Source organism: Tachyglossus aculeatus (genome assembly GCF_015852505.1).
Source record: "Tachyglossus aculeatus isolate mTacAcu1 chromosome 12 unlocalized genomic scaffold, mTacAcu1.pri SUPER_6_unloc_1, whole genome shotgun sequence".
In the NCBI taxonomy this organism is placed as follows: Eukaryota; Metazoa; Chordata; class Mammalia; order Monotremata; family Tachyglossidae; genus Tachyglossus; species Tachyglossus aculeatus.
The window spans coordinates 22162859-22188655 of NW_024044828.1; the positions used below are offsets into that span (position 1 = coordinate 22162859).

The window sequence follows — 25797 nt, forward strand, 5'->3', positions numbered from 1 at the left end:
CCCTTTGTCTCCCTCCCTAGGCTGAAAGCTCCTTGTGGGCAGAAAACAACATATCTACCAACTCTTTTGTATTGTACACTCCCAAAGGCTTAGTCCAGTGCTCTGCACACACTAAGTGCTCAGTAAATACCACTTTTTGATTGAGTGGCAGTCCTCACTATGATAGGCTCCACAGCTCAGGGGTTAGAGCACTGGTCTTGTAAACCAGGGGTCATGAGTTCAAATGTCACCGGGGCCTGTGCTAATTTTTCTTGTACATATTTACTATTCTAATTATTTTGTTAATGTTGTGCATCTATCTTTACTTCTGTTTATTCTGATGACTTGACACCTGTCCACATGTTTTGTTTTGTTGTCTGTCTCCCCCTTCTAGACTGTGAGCCCGTTGTTGGGTAGGAACCGTCTCTATATGCTACCAACTTGTACTTTCCAAGCGCTTAGTTCAGTGCTCTGCACACAGTAAGTGCTCAATAAATATGACTGAATGAATAAATGAGTCTGCCCCCAGGGTCTAACTCTGGCCGGCTTCCCAGCACCCAGGCCTTGTGGGAACCACAATGCTGGTAGCCTGGATGGGGCGAGTTGGGTTAGTGGTTCCTGGATTCGGTTTCTGCTTCCCCTTGGGGTTTCTAGGACCCTCCAGGGTTTTCCTCCTGTTCTTACTGATGACACTATCACTGTCCACAGATCACCCCCAATCTCTAGGACGGGGACCGTGGCCTCCAGTTCGTATTATGCTCTTCCGGATGCTTACCTCGGTGCCTGGGGCAGCACCCCAAACAGTGCCCCACACTGCCCTTTCTTGCATGCAACGGGTGCCCCTCAATAACAGTGAGGCAGAGGAGCATGATGCACTGGCCCCCGGCCCTCATGACCGCCCCTGCACTCCACTTTCTCTCTAATTCTCAGCCTCCCCACCCTCAATCAGGGTGTGACGACCTGAGCCATGCACAGAAACCAGACCCCCTTGGAGCCTCTTTCCCTCGCCCCTCCACCCCCTCTCTCCTGCCGGGAGTGGCCACCTTTGTCCAGCATGGGTAGCTTCAGGCGGAGGCTGATGATGCCAACCAAGTCCTCTGTGGGCACCAGAGAGCGGAGGATGGACCGGATGCGGATGGCCTCCCCCTTACCGGTCTGGATCAGCTGCGAGGACAGAGGGGCCACTCAGCCACGACGGGCCTAGCTCACCCAACCCCATCTGCCCATCTGCCCCCGAGTGGGGTCACAGCCAGTACTCACTCAGGGGCAACGGCCAAGGGCCGCGAAGGACGTGAGCACCAGCCTAGACCAATGGGGCCCCGAGGACAGTGCTGCTGGCACCCAGGTGTGGCAGGTTAGAGTAAGCCCTTCTTCCAGGGTTCCAGCCCATCCTCCCTGGAGACCAAAGAAGGCCCTGGGCTCAGCCTGGGCCACTTACATGAGTTTCAGGGGCACAGCGGCCCAGCAGGTCGATGAGGGCCGAGTAAAACGACAGGATGGCGTAGCCCATGTGCACGATCTCCTCCTCTTCCCGCTCCTCCTCCACTGCTGCCACCACCTCTCCTCCTTCTCCCCGTCTGAAATCAGTCAATCAGTGGTATTTATTGAGTCCGTTCTATGTGCACAGCACTGTACTAAGCCCCTTGGAGAGCACAATACAACAGAATTAGCAGACTTGTTCTCTGCCCATAATGAGCTAATAGACTAGAGGGAAAGACACCAGGCCACCCAACATAGGGCCTTAGGGTCAGCTGCTCACAGGACAGCCCTCTCACCACCTGTAGTCCCCTCTCCAGTGGCAGGATGGACCCGCCAACCTTCTAGGCTCCTCCTTAACCGCTGGCCCAGGTCCCTGGCCTGGATTCATCCTCTCACCCCCACCGGCAGTAGACTTGAATGGAAGACAGAAATATGTCAGAGTGGGATCACAATTCAGGGACCCATGTAGTTACCCACCTCAGCTGTTCTCCATTCCCCAGGCCTGGGGCCCACCTAGGACCCTGAATACTGAAGGGTGTCAATGGGCCGACCCTCTCCCTCCACTGTACTGACAGGCCATGGAGCAGTGCTGGTGGGCATTCAAAGCCCCACCAGGAGAGAGATGGTAGGGACCGGGGGCGGGGGAGCCGGGGGGAGAAGCGAGGAGGAGGAGGAGGAAGAGGAGGGAGAAGCAGGGGCACCATATCTCCCCTCCAGGAAGGCACTCCCTTGTAGACTGCCTACAAGGAGCTTGCCTACCAGCGCTTAGTACAGTGCCTGGCACAATAAGTGCTCTATAAATACCATAATTTTTTTGTTATTATTATTACCAACTCTATTGAATCGTCCTCCCCCACGGGCTTAGAATAGTGTTCTGCCTACAGTAAGCACTCAATAAGTACCATCAATTAACCACTGACTGATTCACGTTCTCATCTCCCCACCCATTTCTCCTTTCTTCTGCGTAGCCCATGCACTTAAGCCTGTTCCCCTAAACAAGTTGATACTCCACCCACCCTCACAGCACTTATATCCGTATCCTCATGCTTGATTGCTCCCCCTTCCTGTAATTTATTTTACTGTCTGTGTGCCCTACTAGACTAAGTTTCACAAGGGCAGGGATCTCGTCTACCTACTCTATCTTCTCTACCGTGCTCTCCCAAACACTTAGTCAGTGCTCCATGCACAGAGGAGTGCTCAAATGATGGAGATCAGGGGGTGGTTGGATGGGGGTTGCTCCTCTCCTCAGCCCACCGAGCACGACCCCTCACACTCATGCTGCCGGGACTGGGGGTTCCATGCCCGCTCCCCACCCTACCCTGAGAACTCACAGTTCCTTGCGGGGGCCCTGAGAGGGTAGGTCCAGGGCTGGTGTCTCCGAGATCTTGATGGCCCCCTGCACAGCGGCTAGCAGGCCCGCCCCGCCCTCGCCCCGCAGGGCCGGCCCAAAGCACTCCGGCCGCCGGATGAGGAGCTTCACCACGACACTGGCGTTCTCCTCCACGCTCTCGCCTGGGCCGGTGATGGGCGAGGGGTGGGAGGGGCTCGATCAGACCCCCAACTCCCCAACCCCGGTCCTCATCCCTCCTCCGGAACTCCTGGAGATTTCCAGGTCGATCTGGAGCCCCCAGTCTGCCCATAGAGCCTCCTCCCCCCTTGCTCCCTCCCTCCCCATTAGCGAAGACCTGCAGGTGGGCAGAGTAGGAAGCGGAGACACTGACGGGCTCTCACCGTTGACAAAGACGGCAAAGCGCAGGAAGGACAGGTAGCGCTCCCCCTCGATGGGATTCCAACCGAGGTCTGGGTAACCCCGGGCCAGGAGCAGGGGGCAGCTCTGAAGGCCACAGCCAGCCAGATATGTCACCACCTGCGGTCCAGAATGGCCCAGAGGGCCCCGGGGGGTGGGAGGGGAGTTGAAGTTGCATGTGGGGCATGCATGCACACACGCACACACACTCTCTCTCTCTCTCTCTCTCTCTCTCTTTCTCTCTCCCCCCCCCACAATCGCTATACCCACTCCCGCAGCTGGCCGAGCCTGCTCCTGACCCAAAGCCAGCCAGAGCTCTAAGCTCCTGCTCCCGGCCCAGACCAGCCTTAAGGCTCCGCCTCCAGGCCCAGCCCCGGACAGGTACCTTGTCCAGGTCCGGCTCCTCCAGCCCCAGCGCCAGCTCGTTGTTGTCCATGACCGACGAAGCCGCCACATCGAGCGGGGTAGAGCCCCTCAAGGAGGGGGACGCTGTGGGGCAGAAGAGGGAGGGAGGGGAAAGGAAGAGAGAGAGAAAGATTGGGGTGGGGGGAGAGGAGGGAGAAGGGAAGGAAAAAGAGAGGGAGGAGGGAGGAACCGCTCAGTAGGCCAGACGAAGCTTTATCCAGATCCAGTCAGAGCTCAGTTCCTGGGCCTGGGTTGGATCTGCCGGGGGGACTGACCAAGGCCGACACTGCTGTTCTCCAGTAGGTAGCTCAGGTGCTCAAACATGGCTTTCTGATTCTGGCGGCTGATACGGCAGAAGTAGCACAGGAAACGGCAGCAGCTGGCCACCATCCTGGGGAAGGCCATCTGCGGGGAACAGGGTCATCATCACCATAATGACAACTGTGGGATTGGTGCAGCACTTACTGCGTGCCAAGTACCAAACTAAGCACTGGAGCAGACACAAGATAACCAGGTCACATTCAGTACCCAGCTCACATGCAGCTCACAGTTGAAATAAGCAGCATGGGTATTTTAAACCCAGCTGCTCTCTCTCCTTACCCTTGCATTCCCGCCTCCCGTTGCTCCCCAGCTCACACTCATCACTTCCCCTAAGCTCCCCATCTCACTGTGCCTTGTTCTCAACTGTCATTACTCTGACCACTTGCTCACATGTTTCTCCTTTCCCCTCCAGATCTGCCAAACCATGGTCCTCCCCATCTTTGAAGTCCCCCCAAAAAGCTGCCTCTTCCTGCAGGCCATCCCTGATTCACCCCTACTCTCTGCCTGTCACCCTCACCATTTATGCGCTTTCTGGGGAGTTGCTTAACCACTGTTACCAGTTGGGTCTTGCGTTTCTTGTTCTCATTGTTTGTCCCCTGGGTTTGTCTGCCTGGCATGGCTCCTGGAGGGTAGGACTCAGAGCTGCTACTTCTACTGTAGGTGCCCGGCTCAGCGCCCCACGCCCGCCTGGCACAAACTGATGCCGATGGTGGTGACAAGATGGGCAGACTCCAAGGGGGAAATATTCTGACCCCTTCTGTCCGGTTCTACTGCTGCCTCCCACCACCCTCCCATGGCCCCCACTGTGTGAGATGCTCTCAGAGTGTCCCCGGGCCCGGCGGTACCTGAGCCTTGTGTCCTCCCAGGACGTTAACCATGACCTCCATGACCGTCTCGTGCATGCCCAGAACACGCATCAGGTTGGGATGCTGGTAGAAAACCTTGTTGTTCATTATATCCCTGGGGGCAGGAGCAGAGGGACCTGAACCCTCCTCGAGCCTCTGCCTGCCCCACACACCCAGCTCTCACCTTCCTACCCCAGCACCGTCTAGGGAGCTGTGGCTGCAGAGCTGGGGGAGTGCAGAGACCGGACACGCAGCCACACTGGGAGCCCTTCCCAGGACACAGGATTGCCCCCGCCGCTGAGCCTCCAGACACTGCACTTCTATGCCATTTAGATTGTACGCTCCTTGTGGATAGGGAGCATATCTTTCAACTTTACAATACTGCACTCTCCCAAGCACTCATTATGGTGCTCCATGCACGGTAAGCACTCAATAAATAGTAGTGATGGTTTGATTCCCACTTCCCGCTCTCCTGCCACTGCCCCAGTTCCTAGGACCCCCTCCCTGCCCAGGCCTCTGATAACCCAAGCTGCAGGGAGTTAATTCCAGGTAGGAGATGGGGATCCCAGAATCTGCTCACAAGCTGTCAGGTCCACTCAGGGCAACAAGGACACTGGGTGTCCAAGCAGAAACACCCACCCGGAGCCCAACCCTGCCCCTGAGCACACCAGGGCACATAGGCGGACCTCAGAGGCTGCTGCTGCCAGCTTTGGAGGGGGCCAGTCTACTCACCCCAGGCCATTGATCATGAGCAGCTCCTCCTCCGGACCCATGGTGACACTGAGCAGGGAGCGGATCTGGCCCAGGGCGACCAGCAGGTGGGCGGCGTCCTCCACTGAGGCCTGGCTGATGGCGTAGGTCTTGCGCAGGGCCCGCAGCAGCTCGCCGACACTGTCGTACTGCCGGCGTAGGAGGTGGAACATGGCCCGGACCAGCTCCGGATCCCGGATCCGCTCCTCCTGGGCCCAGCGGACCATCGTCTGGGAGATCAGCTCTTTCAGGGAGGCTGGGAGGGATGGGCCCAGGAGATGGGGGTCAGAGCCGGGCCCGGGAGTGGGAGTCAGCCCAGGGCCACCATTTGTCCAGGAAGGAAAGCCAGTGCCACGGGTCACCCAACCACCATCCGCCCAGCTACTGGCTCACAATGGCTCCAGTTAAGATGTCCCGGTGACAGAGGTGCAGGTGGAAAAAGATGGACACAACCTCTGAGAACTCCCTGCAGACCGGGGTCATTGCCCCAGAGACCAGGTTGCTGGGCAGGGACGGGACAGGATCCGGTTGGGGACCCTGGTGGGGAAGGGCTGAACACTGGGCATGTGTTCACTTACTCGGGTTCCTCTCTTCCTCCTCCCCAATCTTCTCCTCCTGAGGCCCGGAGCAGCCCTTGATCTTCCCCACCAACCCCCAGAGCCTCTGCATCCATGCAGCATCTTCCTCCTCTTCCTCCTCCTTCCCCAGAGGTACACCTGCAAGACCAGGGTGCAGCACAGAAACCGTGACCCCCTAGCCCTTCATCTGCTCCCCCCAAGCACACACATTGAGGGTGCGTGTGGTAAGAGGACACGGCTCAGGTTTCTTTCCTCTCCCCTTTATATCCAAAACAGGTCTTCCTGAGCCCCCTATCTCTCCCCACCCCTCACTGCCCTCATCGACCACTGCACACAAGCTGGGCATTCTGTTCTTGCCCAACAGCTCTCCCCCAGATCACCAGCCTGGCACCCCTTCCCCTCTGGACCTTGTTCTCAGCAGGGGGAGCAGAGGGAGTGGTGTCAGGGAGGGGAGCGAGGGATGAGGCTTGGGTCCACGGTCACTCACCGCAGTGACTGAGGAGGTCCTCGTGGAAGTCATACAGATCCTCGCGGAGTTCTGGGGGACACGGGCAGTCCTCTCCCAGCTGGAAGTTCAGCAGCATGTTGATCTAATAATAATCATTGAGGAGTTTGTTAAGCACTTACCTTGGGCCAAGCACTGTGGTAGATGCAATGTAATCGGAACAGACACGGTCCCTGTCGCACATGGAGCTCAGAGAGAAGGGAGAATGGGTACCGAATCCCCATTTTATAGATGAGACACATAGAGAAGTGAAGTGACTTCCCCAAGGTCTCACAACAGGCAATTAGCAGAGCTGGGACTCCTAAAGCAGTGTGGCCTAGTGGAAAGAGCACAGGCTTGGGAGTCAGAGGATCTGGGTTCCAACCCCAGCTCTGCCACTTGTCTGCTGTGTGACCTTGGGCAAGTCACTTCTCTGTGGCTCAGTTACCTCATCAGTAAAATGGGGATTAAGACTATGAGCCTTACGTAGGGCAGGAACTGTGTCAGCCTGTTTATCTTGTATCCACCCCGGTGCTCAGGACAGTGCCCGACACACAGTAAGCAATCAACAAGTATTTAAAAGAAACAAATCCCCTGACTCCCAGGCCTGTGGTCTTTCCACTAGGCCACACTGCTTCTCTCTGTAGAGAGACTGCAGCCCTGGGGTGAGCTGGGAGTGAAAGGACTGGTGGCTGGCCTCCTTAACCCCAAGTTGTCCCTGGATCTCAGAACAAAGGACCAGAGGCTGCTCTTGACACCCTGGGCCAGACAGAGCCAGGATGGGAGGGGACCAGATTCTCTCACCGGGCCGGACCATAGCCCCAGTGGGCCTGGTGGGGTTGGGGCCGTTGAGCCTGCTGAGGGTTCTCACCTGCTCCTGGGGTGGGGAGCGGAACTCGCGGGTCTTCTTGGCTGTCAGGGCAGCGGACATATTCAGTGCCTGCATGAGCTCGCTGTAACGCTGCTTCTGGTTGACCTGGAGCCTGGACACGTAGCCATCCCCGAACGCCACAGTCGCCTCCACCCGGTGTTGCAGCTCGCAGTCACAAAAATGGCTGAGGAGCTCACACATCTTGGGGGGGGCAGAAGAGACCCCCGGGGTCAGCCTGGGGGTGGCCAAGGGAGGGAGAACTGGACGGGGCTAAGGCTAGGGCTGGGCACTCCCCCCACTCCTGAATCTCATCCCTTCTCACCCCATTGCACCCCTTCCTCTCTCCACCCTGACCTCCCTCACTCTGTCCTCAACCGCTCCCTCTAATGGCTCCATCCCCTCCAACTTCAAATACATCCACACTTCCCCCTCCCTTAACAGACTTCCTTTGGACCATCCAGACACTGCCACACCTCTCTCCCTCCCCCTCAGTCCAGTTCTGGGAATTGGGCTTTTTAAATGGTATTTGTTAAGTGCTTGCAATGTTTCAGACACTGTACTAAGCGCTGGGATAGATACAAGATAATCAGGTTGGTGGCAGTCCATATCCCACATGTGGCTCACACTCTGAATTCCCATTTTGCAGTTGATGATGATGATGATGATATTTGTTAAGTGCTTACTATGTGCCAAGCGCTGTTCTAACCGCTGGGGTAGATACAAGGTAGGTTGTCCCACATGGGGCTCACAGTCTTAATCCTCATTTTACAGATGAGTTAACTGAGGCCCAGAGAAGTGAAGTGACTTGCCCAAGGTCACACAACAGACAGGTGGCAGTCAGAATTAGAACCTAGGCCCTTCTGACTCCTAGATCCGTGCTGTATCCACTGGGCTACACTGCTTTGCTATTTCACCACACTCAATTCCCTTCTCATCCCTCTACACTCCAGGTTTGCCCAGGAACTTCTCTGACTGAATCCAACAGACTCTCCTCCGCCCCAATTCTCCTAGGTCCTTAGCTGCCTCCAACCCCACGGGCCTGCCACTTCTTCCAGGACCACTACCTAAGTTTGACTCTTCTTACACTCCCTGCAGAGCATGGGGTCCCTCTGCCCAGGGAAGTGGGGGACCCCGAGGGAAGGGTGGGGGTGCAGGGTGCCTGATGAGGCCTGACTTTCTTCCTGACCGAGGGCAAGTAACCCCCACCCACTGGGGGCCCCTGACCTGCAGTTTGACCGACTCCGGCAGCCGCATCTGCAACAGCCCTTTGGCTGGCCCCTGGGGCTCCGGGCCGGCCTCCTCTCCGGCCTCCACAGCCTTCTCCTCCTCCCGGGCCTCCGGCTCTTTTCTGGCACCCACCCCCGTCTCAGCCAGTGGCTCGCCAAACACGGTGGGGTCCACCAGGAGCAGAATCTGCCGGATGTTGTCGCCACTGAACTCTCCCATGATCAAGAGGGCACGCACTAGCTTGAGCACAGGTACGAACTCGAACTCCACCGAGCCGCCCACTGGGTCGCGGACGTGGGCGCCACTGCCCCTCACAGCTTCGGTCAGCATGGCCAGGGCCCTCTCCTTCAGGATCCTCAGTGGGACCCCGGGACCGGTTCCCAGGGCGCTGCCGCCAGTCGAGTCGGAGCCGGGGGCGCTGGCACGAGCTGTGGGCCCAAGGCGGGAGCCGGGCCTGAGACAAGAGCCAGGTCCCACACCGGGCAGACCGTGCCGCTCCGAGGGCCCCGGGTAGAGGCGGATCTGGCGTGTGGCAGGCGCGATGGGAATGATGAACTCATTCTTCATGGCCAGCTTGGCCTCCTTGGCCTGGTCCAGGTACGCGCTGATGAGCAGGTCAAAGAAGCCGGTGCGCAGCAGGCCGGGCAGATATTGGTCATCGATGGCGTGGAAGAGCTGCGGCAGGTCCACGTGGCCACACAGGGCTGTGGCCGTCCGGCCGTTGCCCAGGGCACACACGGCCCCATAGAGTCGCAGCGTGTGGTAGTGGAAGAGCAGCAGATCCTCCTGCTCGCACAACTCCAGTATGTCCACGCACCTGGTGGGAGGGTGGGTGGAGGACCACGTCACCACCCTGGGCCCGCCCCGCCCCCAGTCTCTCCCTCTGCTCTTTGGGGACAGCCCCTTGGGGCCTGGATTCTGACCTTTTGCCCCAGGCCCCGATCCCTGGAGGCAGGGGTGGGGCAGGGAACATGGAAGGGAGTGTGCCGAGGCCACCTTGTTTCTGCCCGGGAGCTGTGCTCAGTGAAACTGTGCACAGGAAAGCCAGTTGGCCAGGGCAGAGGGGAATTGCCCTCCAGGTCTTTTGACAAGGCCAGAGGGCGGCATCACAGATCAGAACCAACACCAGGGCCTCAGGAGCCTCCGATGACGATGATGATGATAATAATAATAATAATAATACTAATAATGATGATGATGATGACGGTATTTGTTAAGCACTTACTGTGCGTCAAACACTTTTGGAAGCACTGGGGTAGATACAAGTGAATCATACAATGAATCAGGTTGGACACAGTCCCCGTGCCACATGGGGCTCACAGCCTTAATCCCCATTTTACAGCTGAGGATGCTAAGGCCCAGAGAAGTGAAGTGACTTGCCCAAGGTCACACAGCAGACAAGTGATGGAGCCAGGATTAGAACCCACATCCTTCTGACTCCCAGGCTCTGGCTCCATCCACTAGGTAACCACCCCCACCACCCCGTCTCTCTGCAGACCCAGCCTGGGCTGGGGTCTTCAGGAGAGGTAGGGACTGGGTTCCCAGACCCCACAAAAACCTCAGCCCTGGGGTCGGTCCCGGCAGACAGAACTGTGGGCAGTGCAGGAGGTCAAGAGTCAAGGTCGCAACCTGCTCTCCCCTGTCCTGCGCCCTGCCCATCTCCAACCCTCGCCCTGGTCCCGGCTCTGGCCCGCCACACCTGTTCTCCTCAGGGATGTGGAGGGCCATCATCTGCAGTGGCTCCAGGCATCGCACCGCCCAGCCCTGCCGCTCGCTCACCCGCTCCATCTCCACTTTCAGGAAGCGGCTGGGCATGCGGCTCCACAGCACTGGCCGTAGGGTCTGTACGTCCAAGCGCGGAGGGCACTGAGGCATTGGGTTCCTCTCCTCGCTCGGAAAGATGGCAGCCGACAGGGGCATCGCACCCTGGGGAAGGCGGGTTGAGAAGGTTGGAAGGATAGCCCCATGCAACACATACAAGAGAAACAGCGTAGCTCAGTGGAAGGAGCCCAGGCTTTGGAGTCAGAGGTCATGGGTTGAAATCCCGACTCCACCAATTGTCAGCTGTGTGACTTTGGGCAAGTCACTTCACTGGGCCTCAGTTCCCTCATCTGTAAAATGGGGATGAAACCTGTGAACCCCCTGTGGGACAACCTGATTACCTTGTACCCCCCCAGTGCTTAGAACAGTGCTTTGCACATAGTAAGTGCTTAATAAATGCCGTTATTATTATTATTATATCTGTACATATCTGTACTTTATTTTTCATTTATATTAATGTCCATCTACCCCTTTAAACTGTATGCTTGATATGGACAGGGAATGTATTTGTTTATTGTTAGAGTGCAGTCTCCCAAGCGTTTAGTACAGTGCTTAGCACATAGAAAGCATTCAATATGATTGAACGAACACACACACACACACACACACACACACACACACCCAACATCCTTCCACTCACCCCCTCCAACACCTGTCCAGTTAAACCCAGGGCTGACCCAGACTTCACCGAGGGTAAAGAGGACTCTAATAGAGTTTTGAGTGTCACCGATTCCTGTGCCAGTCAGGCAGGTGGCTCCCACCAGGGATGGGAGACAAAGGGGAGAGTGGAAGAAGGAAGCTTGAGCCCTCCATCTCCCAGAGGCACAAGGCTGAAGGCTCGGTTTGTGCTAGAAGGCTCCCTGCCCTGTCTCAGCCCTTTCCCCTGACCACATCACCGCCACCTGCCCTGCCCAGAGCCGCTGACAGATACCTTCAACCTGCCGAGCTCAAACTGGAACAGAGCGGTGCTGGTGGGCTGCAGGAAGACGGCGGGGAACACCTTGGTGTGGGGCTCCACCTGCGGGGGAAGATGGCCTGTTTGAGGGCTGACAGGTGGGTGGGGCTCACGAGGGGGTGGACTGAGGAAGGATCCCGAAGGAGGAGACCCACCCAGAGCGACGAGGTGAAAGACATCAACAGACAGAAACTCAAAGCGAAGCCAAGACTCAGCATGAGAGACAGAAGAAGCAGAGACACGGGATCTCCTCCCTGCCCCTTCCCCCCGATTACCCACTCCCTCCCCCCCGCCAAACCTGGTAGCATGTGGTCAGTTCCGTGCCATTGGCAGAGAAGGACAGGACGCCACTGGCCAGGTCAAGGACGCAGCCGATCTTCAGGTCCGCGTTGCTCCGGACGGGTCTCTGGGGGGCGGCGAGGGTCTCGCCCCCACACACCATGTAGCAGTTGCTGCGTCTCACACTACAAGCCCAGATGTGGGGGTTTGGAACCACCCAGAACCGGGGGCCTGGGTGTGATCCATCCTACAGTGGATAAGAGCACCCAGACCCTCTTCCCTGGAAGCCCCAGGGCCAAGGTGCAGGAGGGGGGTGAAACTGAGTCAAATATGAGGGCAGAGATGACCTCAGATGCCGGGTCTCCCAGCCCTCCCTGACTGCTTCATGCTCACGGCTCTCCTCCCTCTCTCCCTCCGTCCCCGCTGCCCCCTCTCTGGTTGGTTGAGATGGACCACACCTCACCTCTCGTGGACTCTCCCTCGCTCATCCCCCAGCGTCACAGTCACGGAGCAGCTTTGATGCAGGTCAAACTTGTCACTGTAGAAGTGGTAATCAGGGGTGACCCACCCAACCCAGACGCAGGAGGGGTCCTGGCCGGCAAAGATGCGCACTGAGAAGGAGCACTGTGGTAGAGGAAAGAGAGCACTCTGGTGGGGACAGGACACTGTGGTGGAGCACTGCAAAGTGCTCAGCTGGGGTGAGCCAAGCTTCTCCTGGCATAGAGAGCAGGGCAGGGAAAGAGGGGGGAGGGGGGGATGGCTCGAGCATTGGGCTGCACTACCAGCTACTGTGGGGGATTAGTGACTGGAATCCCCCAGGCCAGCCAAGGATCCACCGGTGGCCAGCAGTGTACTTACTGCTGTGGGGTGGGCTGCGGCATCCAGGGTCTGCTTCCTAAGGAGATAGATGAGGAGGAGGAGGGTGAGGAGGAGGGTGATGGCCTGGAGCCCGTGCTGATGGTGAGCCAGCCATGAGCCCGTCTGATGAAGGGCAGGAAGGGCAACCTTCATACCCTCCAGAAGGGGTCCTGGTGCTCCACCCAGAGGCTCAAGAGCACTGACCTTGGGATTGGATAGCCACCCTCTCCCACCCTGCAGAAAAGAGTCCCCCCTAAGCAGCAGCACGGCCAGTCTCAGTCCCAGCCCCTGCCTTGGGAGTCCTATTTTGAGGGAGGGTTGGAGGAACTGTCCAGGGTTGAGGTGACCAAGGCTGAGCTTCTTGGCTTTTAGTTGGCCCGGGTGAACCACAGACTCCCTCTGGGGCACCAGGCAGTCAAGTCCCTACAGTAGATCCGGCCACTAAGGAGGGCTGGATGGGGGTGAGTCACCTCTTCAGGAAGAGGTCTCCATCCACAAGGGCGGGGCGACACTCGACAGGCATGCTCAGACGACAGTACAGCATGCCCGGGCCATTGCTCTGGGTACCAAACGTCTTGTGGGTGACCTTGAGGCAAGGAGGGCTGTCGATTGTGCCATCCACCCTGGTCACCTAGACACACACATACACATGAACACTCCACTGCCCATCCACCCTCTGGCCGGCCAGGGGTTGTGGGTCCCCTCTCCACTCCTGGCATCAGGACCCAGCCGGGTGAACCCCTTCAGGCTCTGCCCAGATGTCCAGCTGAGTTCTGGGGTTCACCCTGTTCTACGGGTGGGGAAAGATCGGCCTTGTCCAGCAAGACATGGATATAGTGGTATAAGCTGCCAAACAAGCTGACTGGCCCCCACTTGCCCAGGCTGGGATGCAGTGGGGGTGGGGGTGGGGGTGGGGGTGACCAGCCCACCTCAAGGGCCTTGGATGCAGGCAGGTTGAACTTTTTAAGCAACACTACTGGGCCTGGGAAGGATGATGGATCCAAGGACAGCAGGGCAGGATGGTAGATGTGAGCCACTCTGTCTGCCAGGGTGGATAATGAGTCCAACCAAAGCCGCCCCCTCCCGGCACAGTCACCCCAACTCAGAGGGCCCAGGATGCCGACCCCCGAGTCTGAGAGGTAAGTCAGAGGGGAGGGAAAGGGAAGGAGCATTCAGAGGGTCAGTGCCCCTGCCTCGGGGAGAGGAGTCATCCATGGGCCCTGGATGCCAGCGGGGGCTTCCCTCTTCATGGGCCCGGCTACCTCCACGTGTGGGTGGTTCCCAGGCACATTGACAAAGGTCGGCAGCCTCTTGCTGAACCACATGGCCACATCCCGGTTCATGTTGACGGCAAATGGCTGGAAGCCCTCCTGGAGGCCACACGTGGTGTAGAACTTGAAGGTGCTGGCGTCCATCCCGAGGTTCATGCGGCCAATCTGGGCCAGCCCCAGCGAGCAGATGGGCACAAAGCCTACACAACACAGCACAGCAGGACTCAACCCAACGGGCTCCCCACTACCTGCGGGAATGCAAGGGAGCCCCCCCAAGGCAGCCTAGAAGCCAACCTGGGTGGGAAGCAGCCCTGGGTCACTGCGTCAAGGCCCAGGAAGGTGAAGGGGAGACCACCGGCCTGCTTGGCGGGGGTGAGGGAGCTAAGGTGAAAACTTTAGCTGCCCTTCCCTTTGCCCCGTGGGGGCCCAAGCTAGGAGGTTGACAACCGGATGGCTGAGGCTGGTGGGTGGAGGAGGCTCACGTATCGCAGAATCCAGGGGAGGTGAATAATCTACCCAGATTCCTGCCGAGGGTGAGATAAGCCTGCCCCGGAGGTGGCCCCTGGGGGATGACCCCCAGGGATTGTCACCGGGTAGTGAGGTGACTGACAACCTCTCAGAGATGAGGTAGACTAACCAGTGAGAACAACTTCCCTGTCCTGTCCCCTCCTTCTCCTCCTGTCATCAATGTAATCTTACCCCATCCTCCTCCTCCTCCTGCTTCTCTCCTCCCCCTCCAACCCATCTCACTGCCCGTTCTCTTTCCTATTCCTGCTCCATATCCCTGCCCTCCCCTTCTTCCTCCTCCTGGTCCCCCTTTGCCTCCATGAGCCTTCCTACCACCTGGACGATTCAGAGCCCATCAGGGAGCAGCTCCAATCTTGGAGGATCCTGGGAGTGAACCGAGCCTGGGGCTGAGGGCCAGTCCACCCCAGCCCACCCAGGGAAGAGGCAGGGCTCCCCAGGGAGGAATAGAGATCCGGAGCCTGACACCCGCCCCCCTGCCCACCGTGGTCGATGTCGTAGTCGGCGAAGGCCAGTTCTGAGCCCAGGGAGGTGATAAGCAGGTCCCCGTTGAGCGTGAAGAGCATGGATGCGTCATCCAGGTTGACCAGGCACCCGACCACGTCTCCCGCCTGCCAGCAGTGCCCGAAAGAGCTGCGACCCCGGTGCCACCGCTGACCCTGGGGGAGAGGGGTGTCCAGGACCAGGAGGCCTGGATCAGATGAGGTAGCTGGCTGTGGCCAGACCAGAGCCCACTTCACCCCATAAAACCACACCAGGCCAGGGGAAGGCAGCGGCACCTCTCCTTGCCCATTCTCCAGGGAGAGACAGAGACTGAGACAGAGACAGACAGACACTGAGGCCCAGCCCTACAGGAACTCCCTGGGATTTCCAGGAAACTTCCAGCACACTGGCCCAGGGGAGGGGGCGAGGGAAGGGCACCAGCTCACCCTGTTGCCTTCGAACACAAAGGCCTGGTCATCTGCCCCCAGCTCGACATCTGGCCGGCAGCCAGGCCGAGCCCAACCGACGCGCATGTCCCCGCCAGTGACCGCCTCGAACTCGAAGTACCAGCGGCCTGTCTTCACCGCGTATGATCGCTCCACACGGAAGAAGCGGATCTTGTCCACGCTGACCTTCTCCACATTCTGGTCGGCTGCCAAGAGACGGAAGAGGGTAACACGGAGACAAGAGATCATCACATGGGCTACCGCCCCGAGTCCCCACAGTGACCCCGAATGATCACCCCTCTCAACTCCTGACTCTCCCCCAGTGACCCAATATGGACCATCTGACATCTCTGACTTCCCCAGTGACCTAGCACTGATGATCGTCCACGGATCTGCCCAAACCTCTCTGGACCTGCTGGGGTTTCCAACTGCACAGATTCCTGGAAGAACAGATTCCCTGTGCTCACCCTGCACTGAAGTGTTCCTGCTGTTCGTTATTCTTTCCCTAGAGCTTAGCGCAGTGCTTCGTGCTCAGGGGATGGTGCTGGCAATAGGAAAAATGGTGGGGGGGTGATGGGGTGATGATGGCGATGAACAGTTCCCTGTTTGCCCTGTTCATTCCCTCCCTGGTTCTGCAAGCTCCAATCCTGTGGTCTCCCTCTGTGTTTCTCAAGACCGCTGTTCTAATCTTCCCAATCTATTCTTGTAGGAAACCCATCTCCCCAACAGACTGGCAGCCTCCTGAGGGCAGGGACTGTCTCTTGTTCTTGCCCAACCCGTGCACCCAGCCCAGCGTGTGTGTGTGTGTGTGTGTGTGTGTGTGTGTGTGTGTGTGTGTGTGTATGCATGCTCATGTGTCTGTCCATCCTGCCTCCCCATCGGACCGGCAGCCCCCAAAGGCAAGAACTGAATCTCCATCTGGCCCCCTCCCTCAAACCGACGTGGCCAGGGTTCTTACGCAGTTCCTGGTCAGATGGCTCGATGCTGTACCCATAACCAATGATGCTGCGGACAGCCTCCCGGAGGCTGTCCCGGCCGGACTTCTTTGTCCTCTCATCTAGAAGGGCGTAGGGCACCAGACGCGGGTTCCGTTTGTTCTTCAGGTCCTACAGGAGCCCAAAGGGACCCAGGCAGGGGCCTCATTCCAACCTGCACCGCCCACACACACACAGCCCCACCCAGTGCCCAGAGTGCAGACCACTCCCCTGCCCCAACATGGGGGACATTCAGAGTGACCCTCAGGACACCTCCCAGCATCCCGGGTCAAGGGGCAGCAGGAACTAGTGGAAGAACCCCGGGCTGGAAGTCAGGGAATCCTGATTCTAATCCCCAAATCTAGACTGCTGTGTGACCTTGGATAGGTCACCTAACCTCTCTGAGCCTCAGTTTCCTCCTCTGTTAAATGGGCACCATCATCCATGCCTCGAGGGGATGGTGTGAAGATGGAATGAGACCAGGGATGAGAGAGTGCCGGGGAAGGAAAGTGCCCGACACATCTCTGTTTTCCCCAGAGACCGAAAGAGAACCGGAACCTGGGCTTCCCCAACCGGAAGTGGAGACACGTCTGCCCACCCTCCATAAGGGAGACAAGACTCTCCTGAGCCACTCCAATCACCCCCACAGCTGGAACCTCGGGGCACCAGCTCCATCATCCCCACAGCTGGAATGCAGGCCCACCAGGCCCACTGCCCCCACAACTGGTACCCGGGGACATTGCCCCCATCACTTTCACAGCTGGAACTGAGGGTCTCCAGCCCCATCGTTGTCACAGCTAGAACCTGGGGACCCCAGCTACTGGGAATAAAATGTCTCAGTAGCAAATTGTGTGTGTGCTGGGGGGAGGGCCAGAGAGTGAACTATTTGAAAAAAATCACTCACCCCTCCAACTACCAGGCCCGTCCTCACCTGCTGGGTGCCATAGGTCCACCCCTGCTCGATTCGGTCCTTGGCCCAGACGTTGTGTGCGTTCTCTGCCAGCCTGTCCACCAGGGCCTCCTGCATTGGTAGCAGCTTCACCTCAGACAGGTCAAGAGGAGCGGGCTTGTAGCCACTGGACATCATGTAGCTGCCAACCAACCAAGGCCCGGGCAGGCATAAGGTCCCTTTGTGTAGACCTGGAACCCAAGGCCTTGGAATTTGCAGCCTTGGCAGGGCCCCCCTCAATTCCAAAGGCAGGGCAGGGATTAGATAACCCAAGGGTGGGGTTTGACACCACCTACTTCTTGGGGAGTTTCAGTTTCTTAAGATCTTCCTCAGCAGCAAGATTAGCATGAACCATGTGGCAGCCCAAGGCCAGGAGGGTTCTGTGATAACAAACCACACGCTGAAGTGTGCCCCCCGCTCCGCCCACACACACACACACACACACACACACACACACACACACACAGAGATACACAAACAGGTGAATAGATACATAACACAACATTCCCAGCCATTCCCTAGGTGAGTCCAAGATCCCACAAGGCCATGTCCTAAACCTGCAGAGGTGACATCTCAGCATCTGAGAGAAGGCCCAGAGGTGTACCACAGATGCAGTGACCTCTGATCTCCCCCATCCCCTGGGCCTCCCTTCCTCTAGACTGTGAGATCATTGTGGGTGGGGAATGTGTCCGTTGTTGTAGTGTGTTCTCCCAAGTGCTTAGTATAATGCTTTGCACACACTAAGCACTCAATAAATACGATTGAATGAATGAATGAATGATTGGGAGTGCTCCTGCCCCACTTATAGCCACAAAATCACTCCCCCATCCAGGGCCAACCCGACCTCAATTCTTGCTTTGGACCCAAACTAACTTTAGGGTCTCTGTTGACATCTGCAGGTTATAGTTTTTCTCCGTGTCGGGCAACTTGGAGAATTCCACGAGGCAAGGGTGCTGCTTCTTGTTGTCATCCCGCACCTGGAGACCGGGGTAGAGAGATGGAGAGTGTGTTGGACCAGGCACTCCTGGGCTCCCACCCCAAAGAACTACCCACCCAGAGGTCCGAGTGTTCGACCCTGAGAACTGGCAACAGCAGCCTCTCCACAGTCAACAGAGGTCAGTGCCGTGAGTCGGTCCCCAATGCTCAGGGAGGATGAATGGTGGGGACACTGGGGATGGTGGAGGAAGGGGAAGATGTCACTCTTTAGGAGATACCGAGGCACCAGAAAGGCCAAGTGTCATTATCAATGTTAACAATACTGAATCTCATTCTGGAGCAGGGGGAGAGAGAGAAGAGAGAAAGTTGGTGGAGGTTTTGTGGGGAGGCAGAGTGAGAGAGAGGACCGGGCTCTCCCCCAGACCCGCACCCCACACCCCCTGCTAGGACTCGGGCTTCCACGGGACTAACCTTGCCAAAGGTCCAGCCCAGCTCGGTTTTGCTGACGGCCCACAACTCGTGGATGTTCTCAGCCAGCCTGTCACGGACCTTCTCCAGGTGTGGCGGTAGGGAAACCTGCAGGGAAGTAGGGTGATGACTGCTCCCTCACATCCCATGCAAAGTTACCCCAGCTGCGCCTCTGCCACCACTCCTATCCCTCCCCAAGCAGAGAGAGTGCGATTCCAACCCTGGCCCTGATAGCCATCCTGCCAGCAGGCAGGCACATACCCGACTGGTGTCTATGGGCCTGGGTGTGAACGCGGCCTGTGAGAGGAAGTGCGAGGTACCCAGCAAGTCCCTGACACCCAGACGGTCCCGCTTGTACTCCTTGACCGGCTCCAGCCTCATCCTCTCGCCAGGCAGCAGTGCCTCGGCACAAGGTGCATAGCCAGATGGGGGTAGGAACTTGAAATCGCCATGGCGACCGCCCAGCAAAAAACGGATCCTGCAACCCAAGGGAGAGGGTAGGTGGCCAGGCTATGGACACTGGTGATCAGGCTTCCCCAAAGCTATGCCACTCTGGTCCCCAGCTCCTACCAAGGATGCAGTGAGTCAGTCATCCCAGAACACAGCGCTAGTTCCTCCCTCAGTCCCGCCACAGGCAAGCCAGTCTGGCAAATGGAGCAACCTTCCACACCCCAGCCGCCCACACCATCCCTACCAGATCCCACGATACAGCATGGTGCAGTGCCCGAGCAGGTCACGGAACCCCTGGAGAGGACGGTTGGAGTGGCTGGTGCCCACTTACTTGACACCAGCAGAGAAACTGGCCACCGGGAAGAAGTGTCCGGTAGTGCCAAAGCCCTCAAACATGCCCTGCACCGGCTGCCCATTTATGCGGAAGGAGACGCTGGGCGCCGCCAGGTCCAGGCAGCAGCTCACCACGTCGTCGGATTTCAGCAGGTGCTGGTTGGCCGAGGCCACGGCCCGGGAGATGCGGCCTGGGGGCGGGATGGGGGAGAGGTTGAGAGAGGCTGGGCAGGGAGAGTGCTCTGCCCTGCCTTTCCTCTCCCTGCCATGCTTCCAAGACCATATGCCCCTCATTTTCAGACCCTGGGCAGCTCCACCATAACCCAGGTGGAGCCAAGAGGGTCACAACATGGCATAGTGGATACAGGACGGGCCTGGGAATCAGAAGGTCAAGGGTTCTAATCCTGGCTCCATCATTTGTCTGCTGTGTGACCTTGGGCAAGTCACCTCACTTCTCTGAGCCTCGGTGACCTCATCTGTAAAATGGGGACTGAAACTGGGAGCCCCACATGGGACTGGGAGTATGTCCAACCTGATTTGTTTGTATCCACTCCAGCACTTAGTACATTGCCTGGCACATATTAAGTGCTTAACAAATACCATTGTTATTATTATTCCTACCGGTGGGGGGTGGACTTTGCTCAGGGCCTAGCAGGGCCCGGGGGGGTGGGGAAGAGAGAGAGAGAGAGACAGGGACAGAGACACAGAGAGAGAGAGAGAGAGAGAGAGAGAGAGAGAGAACAAGAGAGAGAGAGAGAGAGAGAGAAAGAGAGAGAGAGAACACAGAAGCTTAAGTAAGGGTATCCATGTGTGGGTGCAAGAGGGGGGTACAGTTTGAGGGGCTCTGTGGTCAAAGCCAGAGCTGAGCAGGGACTCACCTGACCACAGGTGCAGCCCATCAAAGCCATAGGAGTAGAGGTCATCACCGACTCCGTTGCCACCCCAACCCTCACCGCCGCCGGGGTACGGGGCATAGCCAGCCGAGGATGCCCAGCCAACGCGCAGGTGCGTGGGCTCGGTCATGAGGAATGGCTGCACCTGGTCCAGGATCAGCTCAAAGTACCACCTGCGATACTGCGCCGAGCCCTCTGACGTGCCCAGGAAGATGTTGGGCCGGATGCTGGAAGGCAAGGAGCAGGCTGGGGGTGGTCCACTGTTTTGTGCCCACTAAGGAACAGCCCAAGTTTGGGGATGGAACTGCTCCTCGGGGGCAGAGCTGGACACCCTGGCACAGGGGAGCAAACTGCACTGGCCAACCCACTCAAGTTGGAGGATCAATTCCTCACCCACTGGGGCCTGACACCTTCCCCAGCAAGTCTCGGGACAGGGGTTCAAGAGAAACAGCAGGGAACTCCAGGGAAGATGGGCTGAGCTTGGGCCCCCTGACCAAATGCTGAGGGGTGGGAGAATGCAGCTCCTGCCCAGAGCCCAGGGGTGAGTGAGGAGGGTCAAGACCCACCCTTCCCCCACACCAGCCTCCCCAGGCCCCAGGGAGCACCTGGTGACGTCATTAACGAGCCGGGTCTGCAGAAGCAGGTCCCGCCGTGGTAGTAGGTGGTCACAGATGAGGTTTTGGTTGGCTCGCACAGCCACGCCGTTGCACAGACACAGGGAGCAGAGGACAACCAGAACCTGGAGGGGGTTGCGGGGGTAAGTCCGGGGAGGGGCTGGGAGGGGCCGCAGCTTCCCCTCCCCAACCACCTCTCATCCTCTTGCCCAGGATCCCCACCTTCTCTGATGGCCCCTTTGTGTGATCAGCAGTCCCGGGCCTGGGGTTCCGAGGGGACCGGAGATGGGGCCTGGCTCCCTGCTCTCACCTTGGGGTTGCGCCCATGCTTGTCCAGCAGAGAAATGATGGACTTGATGTGACTTTCCGTAATGAGGGTCAACGCCTCGGGGCTCTCAGTCAGGATGCAGTGGACAACCTCCAGGATCCCTGCAGCCACCACGGACCGAGTCACGGCTGAGTCACGGCTCCACCCTGTGAACCCTCGGCCAGTCTCCCTCCCCTCCGGCCATCCTGACCTGAGCTGGGCTCCAGTCGGTCCAGTTTGCCAATCAGCCAGTCCAGACGGCGGGAGAATTGTGCGCAGTTATTTCTGTTTCCACGGATCAGGGCAGCTGCCGAGGAGACCGAGTCCCACGGGGTCATGGGGGATGGGGAGGTGGGGAGGGACCGCCGGGGCAGGCCGATGGGGTCTGTCTTCTACTCCCAAAGGCCCTGAGACAGAAACCCCTCCAACTCCCCCAGTCACCGGCTACACCACCTCCCTGAACATGGGTTAGTTCTGCTAGGCATCCTACCCAAGACTCTTAATTCAGGAAAATCCATTTCCCCAGAAGAAAGAGGCAGGTGTTGGAAGTCTTAACTGGGTATAGAAGTTCCTGGGGTCACTATGACCCCAGCTCCAGCCTCCATCCCCCACATTCCTCGGGGGCAGTGGGGGTTTTTGCCTTAGTGACCCTCACCTTCCTGCGCCAGGATCCCCCACCACCACCACCTACGGGACACTGCATACCGAGTAACTCATAAAATAAGTTGAGAATTTCCTTCCAAGCTGCACTGCTCTCCTCCCTGGCAAAGCCCGCGAAGTGGGTAGCAGTGTTGTAGATGTTCAAGCGGTCGATGCAGTTCAAGACCAGAGTCAGCATCCCCTGAGAGAGTCAGGGGGACAACAGGTAAGAGGATGATGGGTACATATTACAGGGAAGGCGGGCCACCCCGGGGAGGGAAGATAGGCCGTGCCAGGCAACCGGGGCAGCCAGGGGCACAGAACCACCCGGGGACAGGAGACATGGGAAGGGTCGCATGGAATAGGGCGTTCTGTTGGGCTGCTATGCCCCCAACCTCTTCCTTGAACAGGTTCTGCCGGTTGCGGAGGGCACGGAGGCGGCTCTGCTTGTCCTCATGCTGGACACCCTCGGCGGGTGGCCGGAAGTAGGCGATGAGGTCACGCAGGGTCTGGAGCACTGCATCGGGGGGCAGCACGATGGGGGCCACCGTCCGGTTGTGGCCACTAGAGACAAAGGGGAGAGGAGATGCAGGGGGTCCCGGACTCAGACTGCAGGCCTCTCCCATCTGGATGATGCGGAGGTCCTCCCACCCCGCCACTGGTGGCCGGCCTGCCCACGCACCACCGGGGACAGGTGCCCCTGCCTGTGCCGCAGCCATGTCCCTGGCCCATGCCCTCCCCACTCCCATTTCTGGCCCGCACCTGAGAAACTGACTGAACAGGGTGGTTGTGTTGCGGATGATGCGAGAGGCCTGCGACTCCTCACGCTGACAGCGCTGAAGCGTCAGACCATCGTCCGTGTGTCCCTCTTGGTGGAGAATAACCTGTAGCCAACATCGCTGCTCGGAACGGCTCCGTCCCCAACCCAGACCCACCCAGAGGTCACCCCACCCCCTTCCCACTTCCCCTGCTCTCCAGGGCCTCCACCTGAGGCGATGGGGGCCCACAGGGCTCGTTGGCTATGCTCCTTGTTGTCCCCTTCCTGGCACTCAGCCCACCACTGCCACATGGGAGGCGGGCCACCTCAGGATGGAAGAGCCGGGGGTGCGGCAGAAGGGCCGGGGACTCCCTCCCTAACTAAGCGAAGACCGTGGGGGCAGGGTGTTGGGGGCTGGGAGCCTGAGCCAGGGCACAGCCCCAATGCCCACTCCACCTTCCCTCCTGCACCCACTGCCCTGGGGGCTCAGTGAGGCCAGCATGGATACCGTTGACCCCCAACGTGCTCCTGCCCACCTTCCTCCTCAGGGGCCCGAGGCGGGAGGTTTTCATATCCTGCGCTTTGAAGGTGACCCACAGGCCGCTGGCCATGTGCTGGACGAAGCAGACCGAGTCGCCATACTTAATCTCCGCTACTCCCATGCCCTCTGGCTCTGGCTTGTGGCTGCCATCGGGCTTCCCTTTGGTTTCCTGGGGGAAGAGGGATAGAAGGAGGGATACGGAGAGAAAGATAGAGGGAGGGAAGGAGAAAGGAAGGGAAAAAGAGAAAGAGAGAGAAAAAGAAAGAAAAAGAGAAGAGAGAGAAAAAGTGGGAGAAAGGGGGGGGGAGGGAGAGAGAGAGAAGGAGAGAGGGAGGGAGGGGGAGAGAGAGAGAGAGAGAAGGAGAGAGAGAGAAGGAGAGAGAGAGAGAGAGAGAGAGAGAGAGAGAGAGAGAGGAGAGGAGGAGAAGAGAAGGAGAGAAGGAGAGAAGAAAAAGAAAGAAAAATAAAAGAAATACAGGTGCAGGAGGAGAATGAGGAGTGAGAATGGCTTTTTCCTCAGGCACCCACCCGCTGCCCCTTTGGCTTGACCTTAGCATTCCCTTCCACTATCCTTCCACCCGTGGCCAATTTGCCAGCCCTCGGTCCCAAACCCCGGGGCATCTCTGCCTTGTTTCATTCATTTCCGTGGGATTTCTCCCTGCTCCGGGGGGAGGGGAGAGGGGTTAACCTTGGATGGACGGAAGCAGAAGGCAGTGGATGTGGTGTCCGCCCTGCTGCGGTCCTGCAGCACGAGACCTTGGTCTTCGGCCAGGGCCAGGTACTGGCCAGAAGTGATGTGGCGCAGCCGGAAGGCCTGACCCCACCTGATGCTCCCACCGCTCCAACTGGACCGACGAGCCCATCAGAGCCCCCGTCAGGGCCCTCCAGCAGGTCTCCCCCCGGATACCCGCAGGGGCTAGCCTGCCGAGGTCCAACAGCGGTGCTCCGCCACCCCCGCCCCCACCCTCCAGAGCTGAAACCGAGTCAGCCCCTCCTGTCTGAGGGTCCCGGGGCCCTGCTCCCGGTCATCGCCCTCGGGGTTTGACCTGGGGTCCCCTACTTCCACAGGCCTCCCCTCTGATCATTACCTTAGTCTCTCCTTCACTCTCCCCCACCCACATCGACTTTTAATTCTCACTTATTTGGGGGATTAGGGGCCCCAATAAAGGGAGCAGCAGGGGCACAGGGCAGAGGGGTGATGGGGTGGGGGTGGGACAGAGACGGCCAAATGCAGGAATCTAGATGGGCAGAGGCAGAGCACAAGGCTCCTGGGGAGCTGGGAGGACCTGAGCGCTGACCTATGACCTAGCTTTGCCTTGCTTGAGGCTCACCATGATCTCAGCCCCTGGGGGATGGAATGACCCCACAAGGACTCCCACCCCTACCCCCGGACAGGCAGCAGCTCCAGTACCTGATCCGCAGGGGCTCCACCGTCCATAAGGACCGGGCCCGGCTCCCAGCACCTCCGGCCTCATAGAAAACTCTCCTGAGCACAGATGGGAAGGGATCAGGCAGGGGAGAGATGAGTGGGGCAGAGTCCCACTTCAGGAGCCCAGGGGGCCCCATCCCTCCCTCCCTCTGGCCCCCTACCTGTGCTGGGAGTCACTCTGGTCAGCCAAGGGGACAGTCAGACACTCATCGTGGCCATGGAAGAACCGCACCACGTGACCACCGAGCAGGTACCCTGTGGGAAAAGACACACACACACCCCCAGCCATGGGGGGGCCACACAATCAGGCCTGTGTCCTCCAACCACAAACAGAGGTGTGGCAAGTGAGGGTCTCCCCGCGGCGACCTCTCGTGGGCTTGTTTCTGCCCAGGGCAGCCCATCCGGAGGGTGCTGCTCTGTGGCCAGCACAGTGCCCTGCACGCAGCAGGGCCTGGGGCAGGTCGGACCAACCAACGAGGGTAGGGGTCATTTGGGGGGGTGGGGGGTCCAGCACGCAGGACTGACCCTCCACGATGCCACCGGCTGAGCAGGTGGGGTGCACGTTCCACAGGGTCTGCAGAAAGGCCGCGTCCACACCGATGACACCATTGGACACTGACAGGTGCTGCAGCAGAGGAGAACCATGGCACCGCTGGCCAGGTCTTTGCAGGATGCAGCACCGAACCCACAGGAGCAAGACCCACAGCTCCACTCCGCGGAGTGGGAGCCTCCAGCTTCAGGGGGCAGAGGGGGTGGGTTCTTGCAGCTCAGCCAGCGTGCATCAGGCCTGTCCTTTGGGCCTGGGCAGAGCCACTGATGTGGTTTCCCAGGGACCACACTGTTGGCCCCACCCACATGGTGGCGACAGTTGTTGGGGGGGCATGGACCCCCACACTCTGGGGATTGTCCGAGTTCGCTCCCCTCCCCCTCACCAGATATCTCTCAGAGGAGACGCTGACGAGGATGAGGTCATCGCCAATCCGGACCTTCTCGCCCTCCGAGCGCTGCTTGGAGGTGGGGTGGATGGTCCACCAGCAGGCTTCACCTGGCCAGAGTCCACAGGGTCAAGGGTCAGCAACCCCCGACTCTCCCTGTTTCCCTCACCCACCCCACTCTGCCCGAGGGAGGAGGTTGAAGCACAGATTCCCCAGAGAGTCATGACTCAGCCAAGATGGGGAGCGGG

The 25797-nt window shown here is 58.8% G+C and overlaps 1 protein-coding gene across 1 annotated transcript in view; it reads right to left on the reverse strand.

The window, feature by feature from the left end:
* RYR3 (ryanodine receptor 3) overlaps nt 1–25797 on the reverse strand; it is a 74165-nt gene that overhangs the window by 36705 nt on the left and 11663 nt on the right. The window contains 41 exon segments of the mRNA XM_038741370.1: nt 1023–1143; nt 1418–1537; nt 2786–2970; nt 3190–3325; nt 3591–3694; nt 3886–4015; nt 4777–4891; nt 5509–5782; nt 6105–6242; nt 6592–6694; nt 7460–7660; nt 8684–9503; nt 10386–10612; nt 11439–11525; nt 11761–11926; nt 12205–12365; nt 12600–12636; nt 13070–13230; nt 13862–14070; nt 14880–15054; nt 15325–15530; nt 16283–16430; nt 17230–17389; nt 17544–17627; nt 18121–18224; nt 18655–18759; nt 18913–19129; nt 19433–19625; nt 20313–20554; nt 20933–21066; nt 21252–21370; nt 21460–21555; nt 21954–22089; nt 22283–22451; nt 22650–22771; nt 23181–23354; nt 23874–24030; nt 24597–24671; nt 24776–24869; nt 25140–25239; nt 25547–25659. Of these exon segments, the coding sequence (XP_038597298.1) occupies nt 1023–1143; nt 1418–1537; nt 2786–2970; nt 3190–3325; nt 3591–3694; nt 3886–4015; nt 4777–4891; nt 5509–5782; nt 6105–6242; nt 6592–6694; nt 7460–7660; nt 8684–9503; nt 10386–10612; nt 11439–11525; nt 11761–11926; nt 12205–12365; nt 12600–12636; nt 13070–13230; nt 13862–14070; nt 14880–15054; nt 15325–15530; nt 16283–16430; nt 17230–17389; nt 17544–17627; nt 18121–18224; nt 18655–18759; nt 18913–19129; nt 19433–19625; nt 20313–20554; nt 20933–21066; nt 21252–21370; nt 21460–21555; nt 21954–22089; nt 22283–22451; nt 22650–22771; nt 23181–23354; nt 23874–24030; nt 24597–24671; nt 24776–24869; nt 25140–25239; nt 25547–25659 (6618 nt within the window).